Genomic DNA, 10,731 nt, shown 5'->3' with positions numbered 1-10,731 from the left:
TGATGGTACGTGGTTTTGTGTAGTCTCGCGACAACATAACCTGCAGGGTGGACCGTAAAATCGAAGTCTGCTGTATTCGACGCATGTGGCAAATGCAATACCATTTTATTTTATTTTATTTTATTGTTATGTCCTGACTCCTGTCACTAGGGGCACTGTGTGACATGTTTGCACAAATCTACCATTGGACTGATACCGTTGATATTCAGATAGATGTCCATATCAAGGCTTACACATAAGAGGTCTTGAAACTACGTTTTATATACATTGTAATCTAATTCCTTTTCTTTTTATATATAAATAACGTCCCTGGTTAATTTTAGGAATTTCTAATTTGTTATTTACCATGCTATAAATCTCACTGAAGATACTGGACTGAACTACCACCCATGTTGTTTATCTTGCAGTATAATGCTAGAAGCACTATAAGCATTCAAAGAAAATAACACCCTTCCAACAATCAAACATGGGGGAAGTTCAATAATGCTGTGGGGTTGCTTTGCTGCCTCTGGTACTGGGGGCCTTAAAGGTGTGCAAGACATTGTGAAATCAGCAGATTATCAAGGTGTTTTGGAGACCAACATATGGGTCTGTGTTGAAGTTGGTGTGTCTTCCAGCAGGACAACTCAGACACACATCTAAAAGCACCCAGGAATGGTTTGAGAATAAACACTGGAGTGATGAGTCCAGATCTGAATCAGCGATGAGTCCAGATCTGACTCATAAACCTATGGCAAGATCTGAAAACAGCAGTTAGTGAAAGACCCCACTCAACACTGAAGAAATGTAACAGTTTGCAGCTGGAGAGTGGGTCAAATTGGCAGTAGAAAGGTGCAGCAAGTTCATCTTCGCCAAAGACTGTTTAATCAAGTATTAGCTCCTTGGTGCCAATCATTTTGTCCTTGCCATTTGTTTTCATGTTCTTAATTAACATTGTAAACTTAAGGTTTCCCCCCCAAAGCATTTTTTTGCAATGTCTACAATCCAATAACAACGTGTGGAGACCATACGTTTTTTTTTTAAATTTCAACTTATTTTAAGGAAAGATTGAGAATTATTTAAGAGAAGTGCAAAGGTCTATGTTTTGGAGCATATTGACTGACAATCACAGGCAGGGTGAAACACATAATTTATTAGATTACTGGTCAACAATGGAAAGAGGTACAAAAGCCATACTATACATGATCAAATTATTTTTTTTAACCAGGCAAGTCAGTTAAGAACAAATTCTTATTTACAATGACGGCCTACCACCCCCGGCCAAACCCTCCCCTAACCCGAACAATGCTGGGCCAATTGTGCGCCGCCCTATGGGACTCCCGATTACGGGCCGGTTGTGACATAGCCTGGAAACAAACCAGGGTCTGTAGTGACGCCTCTAGCACTGCAATACAGTGCCTTAGACCACTGCACCACTCGGGAGCATGATTGCACTCTCAACCATTTACAAGTCAATGATAATATTGTTGTCTTTCAATTGATATATTTTGACAGACATTGTACATCATGGAGGACCATTACAACACACAATTAAAAAGTCAAATACAACAATCTCACATGCTGTTTCACTCAGTGGGAATTACATGATGTGATTGAAAATATCTGTACTATTTCATCATGGCTTTATTAAGTGGAAGATTGAAATAGACTGATCAGTTTTGCACACACCTACATTGTCATTGCATAACTCATATATCATACAGGGAAGAGGAAATCACAAGAGACATTTTCAGAACCGCTGGGAATAATCTGAGTTTAACTACTCTGCTATAAGGAGCCTGAACTAGCTATAGGATCACATTTTCTTCAGTTCTGATTCTATCACTGTACCATTTCACTTGTTATGAAACACTCAAAGTAGAATGGTTTTCCTGTTTTAGCTGCCAACGGGATTTGACCAGAGTTATCATTAGCAAAGAACGGAGTGCGATAGTTATGGAATCACTCACTCGCTACACCGGAAAGATTAGGATCCGTCATGTTTTTTAATGATAGGTCTTTGTACATAATCCTCTTAGAAAATTCAGCATCTTTTCCACATATCTTTATTCACCCAAATACTAGTCTTCCAAAATCCTGTCTCGTTCGATTACTGTAAGAAGCCTGGATTCCAAAGGCTACCCCTAATGCTGATGTCTTCTATAGGCATGATCAATTTTCCACCAAATGTGATATTTTGTGAGGCATACGCTAGTTTACAATATGTCTTAAACTACAAACTGTTAAAAAAAAAAAAAAAAAGGTCAGGCATGAAACTCATTGAGGAGAAGATGTTGCAATATGGGCCTGCATTGTCCAAACATACCAATCAAGTGGGGACGTATAGTACATCAAGGATCCATTATGTACAATACTCAGCAGGGCTTAACAGGGTTGTACCTGATCTATGTGTCTACATCTCTGCTATGGCAGGAAGCATGCACACCCTGACTCTGGCTTCTCTCCAGGCCGAGCGACAGTCAGCGATCCAGTGTGATACCATTGTGTGTTTGTCTATGTAGCGAGTGCACTTCCCCCTCCCACCAGCAGGGGCCCTGTCTGAGTCGTTCTGGAACCTCCAGGAGAGTGGGCTGGAGGCATCAGGTTTCTGCTGGTCTGATGAAGATGTCTGTGGTGGAGCAAGGTCAGCGTTTGGCTTCTCTTGGTCAGAGGGGTCCATCAGGCAGAGCTCAGGGCAGCTGCCTTTGTGCTGTGTCAGAGGCGCGGAACACATGCGTGAGAAACTGTCTGCGCGTAGCGGGGGTTGTGGCCGACGCTGGGTCACACTCTCTCTCCCCTCACCCTTACAGCCCTGTGAGTCAGGGGCGCGACAGGCAGCTAAGAGGAGTGCCTCCCCATGACCGTAGATTAACTCTAGGGGGTCAGAGACACTGGCAAGAACCCTACTGGAGGTCTGACCTGAGCTGACATCCACCACTCTCTCTGGGCCACTACACTCACTCTGACTCTCCTCCTGCTCTAGCTGTGTGTGGTGGCTGACGTTGGAAATCAGAGGCTGACAGAGTGGCACAGGGTCCCTCAGTCTGTGCAGCCTCAGACAGGGCCTCAGAGAGGCCATCGAGCCCACAGTGAGGATGTCACAGTCAGGTTGGGCCAGGGGGAAGGTTGGGCGGGCGAGCTGACAGATGGACAGGAAGTAGTCCTGGGTAGACAGAGAGGAGTGGACCTGGCCATGGGGAGGGAGGTGGAGGCTGTTGGCCTGGTTCATGTCCTGGACCAGCTCCTCATATCCCTCCCTGATGGTGGGTAGGCCCCTCTTAGCCAGGAGTCTGGAGCGGGGACGCATGCCTGGGAAACAGGAGGGAGAGAGAGGCTGGTCAGGTCAGTCTCTGGGAAGAGCCTCGGAATGATTGAGAGATTTTGTTTTTGTAAAGCTTGGATTTGGTAAAAATGTAAACAATGCCATGATAATTATGGCATGAATGATCAATTATCATCTAGTTAATTGAATAGAGGCTAAAATAAATACAGGCAAAGTGTAACATGCGTTTTGAAAGTGCGTATGTGCAATCGTTTACAGGAAGATGTGCTGAGCCTGTCTCCATGGTAACCTCTCCCTCACCACATCTCAGAGTGTGCTCATATTACAATGCAATAGGAGAGCAAAGTGGGCACACACTTGCACACGCACACATAATCCACCCACCTAACAACAAAAATATATTCCCACACACAAATAAATATGTAACAACAAAAATTCAAAAATGACCTTTGGGTGGGCTTACACTACCACCTTTCCTTTTCTTGAGGGCAACATGACACAGCTCTCCATTTTAGGACCCATCATGCCCCTCCCTCCTATCCTCCTAATGTTGTCTCAGGAACAACTCATTATGTCTCAGGAACAACTCGTTATGTCTCAGGAACAACTCATTATGTCTCAGGAACAACTCATTATGTCTCAGGAACAACTCATTATGTCTCAGGAACAACTCATTATGTCTCAGGAACAACTCATTATGTCTCAGGAACAACTCGTTATGTCTCAGGAACAACTCGTTATGTCTCAGGAACAACTCGTTATGTCTCAGGAACAACTCATTATGTCTCAGGAACAACTCATTATGTCTCAGGAACAACTCATTATGTCTCAGGAACAACTCATTATGTCTCAGGAACAACTCATTATGTCTCAGGAACAACTCATTATGTCTCAGGAACAACTCATTATGTCTCAGGAACAGTGGTCAAGAAGACAGACTGGAAAATGAACAGCCAGTCAGTGTTACTAACCCACATTAGGCAGGGGACTGAGTGCATAACAAACCAAATCTCTATTACATAACCTCATCTCCAATGACGTACATCTGCTTTTCACATCCCACATACTTGAATTAATTACATTTTAAACATGTGTATACATATAACAAAAATCCATAGCGCATCAGTGTGTCTATTTTAACAGAAGATGCCAGTGTAGTTATTGCTTGGCCATGCATGCTCTGATATAACCATTTAATTTCCTCAGGGCACGTACCATCGATTTGTATAGCTATCAGTCCAGGGGTCTGGCTTTGCCTGTTCTATGTAGAATATAGCAGAGCTTCTTACCTGTGTCTTATCTGTCTTTCAGGTGGTGTCGTTTGCTCGTCTCCGTTGCCTGCTCTCACCCCTCTCTCCGCCTCTAGCCAAGCTGCCTCCAACCAACTGGGGATCTCCGACCAAGCTGCCTCTAGCCAAGCTGCCTCCAACCAACTGGGGATCTCCAACCAAGCTGCCTCTAGCCAAGCTGCCTCCAACCAACTGGTGATCGCCGACCAAGCTGCCTCTAGCCAAGCTGCCTCCAACCAACTGGTGATCGCCGACCAAGCTGCCTCTAGCCAAGCTGCCTCCAACCAACTGGTGATCGCCGACCAAGCTGCCTCTAGCCAAGCTGCCTCCAACCAACTGGGGATCTCCAACCAAGCTGCCTCCAACCAACTGGGGATCTCCGACCAAGCTGCCTCTAGCCAAGCTGCCTCCAACCAACTGGTGATCGCCGACCAAGCTGCCTCTAGCCAAGCTGCCTCCAACCAACTGGTGATCTACAATCTCTCCCCAGCTACAGCTACAGCACGAAAATAATGACTTGTCCCCACCCCCTTTTCTCTCTCGCTTCCCTGCTCTCCCTCTCCTCCCTTAGCCGGCTAAAAATAGCACCTCCATCCCATTCTGTGGCTGAGCATAATCATGTGCAAAATTGATTTTATGGATGTACAGAGTGTAGGAGAAACAAGGAGTGGGTGGAGAGGAATGGAGAGAAGAAGAGGAGGAGGTTAGGCAAGGGAGGAAGAGGAGGAAAGAGGCTGCATTTAGAGAGGAGGAGAGATATCGTGATGAGGAGAGAATGAGAGGAGGCGTTGGAGGAGAAATATCATGAGGAGAAGAGATATTGTGAGGAGGAGAGGTTAATGGGCCCTAGGATTCAACACAGGGCAGAGATGCAATATGGCTCATACCTATTCTACTGTTCCTCTACTCCATCTAGGAACAACATTACAGTTATTTAGCAGATGCTCTGATCCAGAGCAACTTCATACATTTTCATACTGGTCCCCCATGGGTATCGAACCCATAACCCTGGCTTTGAAAGCACCATGCTCTACCAACTGAGCCACAGTTGTGAAATGTTATTATTCCACATAACTGTTTACATTAAGTCAAATCAGAAGAACACCTCCCTTAGCACCCATAGTTGCCATAGTTTCCTTATGATAAAGATGTCATAACAGAAACATTATTGAACATCTACTGAGCATTTACTGAACATCTACTGAACATCTATTGAACATCTACTGAACATGTACCGAACCATCTACCGAACCATCTACCGAACATGTACTGAACCATCTACTGAACCATCTACTGAACATGTACTGAACCATCTACTGAACCATCTACTGAACATCTACTGAACCATCTACTGACCATCTACTGAACCATCTACTGAACCATCTACTGAACCATCTACTGAACATGTACTGAACCATCTACTGACCATCTACTGAACATCTACTGAACATGTATCGAACCATCTACCGAACCATCTACCGAACATGTACTGAACCATCTACTGAACATGTACTGAACAATCTACTGACCATCTATTGAACATCTACTGAACATCTACTGAAACATCTACTTGGGACTATCCAAGTAAAGGTTTACCAAACATCCCTCAAAGGGAATGTAACAGGCAAAATAAATATAGCAGTGAGACTCACCATAAACATGAATACAAGTATTTTAGACTTGTAGACAGACAGCATAGGGCTGAAGATTAAGATTAAAATAACACCTGCTGGATGTCATGCTTTCCACAAACAAAACAATTCCATCAAAACTCTATACATAACTAGATAATATTATTGTTAAGGGCTTACTTTGCAGTTCCACAGCACTTCATGATACTGTATATAGAAAACACTAAATCTTGTAAACGATCCTTGTTGTTGGCCTTGTCAATTAATGAAAATGTCTCAGAAGTAGCAATACACTATCCCATCTGGTTTGGGCTTAGTGGGACTATCATTTGTTTTTCAACAGGACAATGACCCAACACACCTCCAGAGTGTGTAAGGGCTATTTTGCCAAGAAGGAGGGTGATGGAGTGCTGCATCAGATGACCTGGTGTCACGACTTCCGCCGAAGTCGGTCCCTCTCCTAGTTCGGGCGGCGTTCGGCGGTCGACGTCACCGGCCTTCTAGCCATCGCCGATCCACCTTTCATTTTCCATTGGTTTTGTCTTGTCTTCCCTCACACCTGGTTTCAACTACATCAATTACTTGTTGTGTATTTAACCCTCTGTTCCCCCCATGTCCTTGTCCGGAATTGTTGATTGTAAGAGTTTGTGCACGTTATGTCTGGCGTGCGAAGGGTTTCATCCCATTGTATTTATTTATTGTTTTGTTCACGGTGATTTTTATTATTAAACTGCACCGTTGTAACACAGTCTTTGCTCTCCTGTGCCTGACTTCTCTGCCGCCAGTACGCATGCATTACACCTGGCCTCCACAATCCCCCTACATTAACCCATTTGAGATGGTTTGGGATGAGTCGGACCGCAGAGTGAAGGAAAAGCAGCCAACAAGTGCTCAGCATATGTGGGAACTCGTTCGAGATTGTTGCAAAAGCATTCCTCATGAAGCTGGTTGAGAGAGTGCCAAGAGTGTGCAAAGCTGTCATCAAGGCAAAGGGTGGCTATTTGAAGACTCAATTATAAAAAATATTTTGATTTGTTTAACACTTTTTTGGTTACTACATGATTCTATATGTGTTATTTCATAGTTTTGATGTCTTCACTATTATTCTACAATGTATAAAATAGTAAAAATAAAGAAAAACCCTTGAATGAGTAGGTATTCTAAATCTTTTGACCGGTAGTGTAAGTATTCAGACCCTTTGCTATGAGACTCGAAATTGAGCTCAGGTGCATCCTGTTTCCATTGATCATCGTTGAGATGTTTCAACAACTTGATTGGAGTCCCCTTGTGGTAATTTCAATTGATTGGACATGATTTGGAAAGGCACACACCTGTCGATATCAGGTCCCACAGTTGACAGTGCCTGTCAGAGCAAAAACCAAGTCATGAGGTCGAAGGAATTGTCCGTAGAGCTCCGAGACAGCATTGTGTCAAGGCACAGATCTGGGGAAGGGTACCAAAACATTTCTGCAGCATTGAAGGTCCCCAAGAACACCGTGGCCTCCATCATTCTTAAATGGAAGACGTTTGGAACCACCAAGACTCTTCCTATAGCTGGTCACCCGGCCAAACCAAGCAATTGGGGGAGAAAGGCCTTGGTCAGGGAGGTGACCAAGAACCCGATGGTCACTCTGTCAGAGCTCCAGAGTTCCTCTGGGGATATGGGAGAACCTTCCAGAAGGACAACCATCTCTGCAGCACTCTACCAATCAGGCCTTTATGGTAGAGTGGCTCGATGGAAGCCACTTGGCAGTAAAAGCCCGCTTGGAGTTTGTCAAAAGGCACCTGAAGGACTCTCAGACCATGAGAAACAAGATTCTCTGGTCTGATGAAACCAAGATTCAACTCTTTGGTCTGAATGCCAAACATCACGTCTGGAGGAAACCTGGCACCATTCCTAAGGTGAAGCATGGTGGTGGCAGCATTATGCTGTTGGAATGTTTTTCATGGGCAGGGACTGGGTTGACTAGTCAGGATTGAGGGAAAAATTAACGGCGCAAGGTACAGAGAAAACCTTGATGAAAACCTGCTTCAGAGCACTCGGGACCTCAGACTGGGGAGAAGGTTCACCTTCCAACAGCACAACGACCCTGAGTACACAGCCAAGACAATGCAAGAGTGGCTTCGAGACAAGTCTCTGAATGTCCTTGAGTGGCCCAGCCAGAGCCCGGACTTGAACCCAATCAAACATCTCTGGAGAGCCCTGAAAATAGCTGTGCAGCGGTGCTCCCAATTCAACCTGAAAGAGCTTGAGAGGATCAGTAGAGAAGTATGGGAGAAACTCCCGAAGTAGAAGTGTGCTAAGCTTTAAGCGTCATACCCAAGAAGACTTTAGGTTGTAATCGCTGCCAAAGGTGCTTCAACAAAGTACTGAGTAAAGGATCTGAATACTTATGCAAATGTCATAATTCAGTTTTGTATTTTTTATAAATTTGCAAAGAAATTCTAAAAACCTGTTTTTCCTTTGTCATTATGGGGTATTGTGTGTAGATTGATGAGCCTACATGTGTTCTTTGGCTTAGCTAACACATGGGCGAATATCCTCTCTAGGGTAGGTGGCACCAAATCGTCCCACCTACGTAACAGCCAGTGGAATCCTGTGGCGCGATATTCAAATACCTTAGAAATGCTATTACTTCAATTTCTCAAACATATGACTATTTTACAGCATTTTAAAGACAAGACTCTCGTTAGTCTAACCACACTGTCCGATTTCAAAAAGGCTTTACAACGAAAGCAAAATATTAGATTATGTCAGCAGAGTACCCAGCCAGAAATAATCAGACACCCATTTTTCAAGCTAGCATATAATGTCACAAAAACCCAGAAGACAGCTAAATGCAGCACTAACCTTTGATGATCTTCATCAGATGACAACCCTAGGACATTATGTTATACAATACATGCATGTTTTGTTCAATCAAGTTCATATTTATATCAAAAACCAGCTTTTTACATTAGCATGTGACGTTCAGAACTAGCATACCCCCCGCAAACTTCCGGCGAATTTACTAACAATTTACTAAATTACTCACGATAAACGTTCACAAAAAGCATAACAATTATTTTAAGAATTATAGATACAGAACTCCTCTATGCACTCGATATGTCCGATTTTAAAATAGCTTTTCGGTGAAAGCACATTTTGCAATATTCTAAGTAGATAGTCCGGCATCACAGGGCTAGCTATTTAGACACCCAGCAAGTTTAGCCTTCACCAAACTCCGATTTACTATTAGAAAAGTTTGATTACCTTTGATGTTCTTCGTCAGAATGCACTCCCAGGACTTCTACTTCAATAACAAATGTTGGTTTGGTCCCAAATAATCCATAGTTAAGTTCCAACAGCGGCGTTTTGTTCGTGCGTTCAAGACACTATCCGAATGGTAAATAAGGGTCATGCGCACGGCGCATTTCGTGACAAAAGATTTCTAAATATTTCATTACCGTACTTCGAAGCATGTCAACCGCTGTTTAAAATCAATTTTTATGCCATTTTTCTCGTAAAAAAGCGATAATATTCCGACCGGGAATCTGCAATTAGTTAAACAGACGAAAGAAAATAAAGCACGGGCTCGACTTGGGCACGCGCCTAAGCCCTTTGTCCTCTGATCGGCCACTTGTCAAAGGCGATAATGTGTTTCAGCCAGAGGCTGCCTCGATATCGTTCAGCTTTTCCCGGGCTCTGAGAGCCTATGGGAGCCGTAGGAAGTGTCACGTTACAGCTAAGATCCTCAGTCTTCAATAAACAGAGGCAAGAAGAACAACACCTTGTCAGACAGGCCACTTCCTGCATGAAATCTTCTCAGGTTTTTGCCTGCCATATGAGTTCTGTTATACTCACAGACACCATTCAAACAGTTTTAGAAACTTTAGGGTGTTTTCTATCCAAAGCCAATAATTATATGCATATTCTAGTTACTGGGCAGGAGTAGTAACCAGATTAAATTGGGTACGTTTTTTATCCGGCCGTGTAAATACTGCCCCCTAGCCCTAACAGGTTAAAATACAAAATAATGACCTAACTATGAAATAGAGAAAGCATTTCCACACTATGAGGTTGAAATAACACTCTGAAAATGTGAAAATCATGATAATGCCCTTTTAGTGTAAGAGCTTTTCAAAAAATTGAATTTCAGCTTGTTTTGGGGTGGCAGGTAGCCTAGTGGTTAGAGCTTTGGGCCAGTAACCGCAAGGTTGCTAGATCGAATCCCTGAGCTAACAAGGTAAAAATCTGCTGTTCTTCCCCTGAACAAGGCCCACTGTTCCTAGGCTGTCATTGTAAATAAGAATTTGTTTTTAACTGACTTGCCTAGTTAAATTAAGGTAAAATAAAATGTTCAGGTGGGATGGAGTTTTTGGCCCACAGCATGACATCACAATCTGATATGATTATTCTGACCTCTTTTATTTGCATTTGTATCCTCCTACTCTGAAGGGCAAAGCAGGGTAAGCCTTAGAGTAGACAATCATATCCGCCAATCAGGGCTGTATATGTAAAAATATTTACATTTGTATCAACACGCCCACACGATCAGCCTGAGCATTT

General features: G+C 43.4%; 1 protein-coding gene across 1 annotated transcript; it reads right to left on the bottom strand.

Moving 5' to 3' along the window:
* Positions 1 to 1,112: 1,112 nt before the first annotated feature.
* Positions 1,113 to 4,699, bottom strand: LOC115204534 (uncharacterized). Its single transcript, XM_029770189.1, has 2 exons — positions 4,552 to 4,699; positions 1,113 to 3,288 (listed from the first exon to the last, which is right to left on the bottom strand). Exon 2 carries the CDS (start codon positions 3,284 to 3,286, stop codon positions 2,393 to 2,395), a length of 894 nt encoding a protein of 297 aa, XP_029626049.1. The 5' UTR covers positions 3,287 to 3,288; positions 4,552 to 4,699; the 3' UTR covers positions 1,113 to 2,392.
* Positions 4,700 to 10,731: the final 6,032 nt, after the last annotated feature.

This window comes from Salmo trutta, chromosome 12, assembly GCF_901001165.1.
Source record: "Salmo trutta chromosome 12, fSalTru1.1, whole genome shotgun sequence".
In the NCBI taxonomy this organism is placed as follows: Eukaryota; Metazoa; Chordata; class Actinopteri; order Salmoniformes; family Salmonidae; genus Salmo; species Salmo trutta.
Note: the sequence above shows the minus strand (reverse complement) of the source record. Positions and strands in the feature narration are given on the sequence as shown.

Bases quoted from the DNA above. Each gene is read 5' to 3' on its own strand.
- LOC115204534 (XM_029770189.1), bottom strand. From the start codon at position 3,286: ATGCGTCCCCGCTCCAGACTCCTGGCTAAGAGGGGCCTACCCACCATC.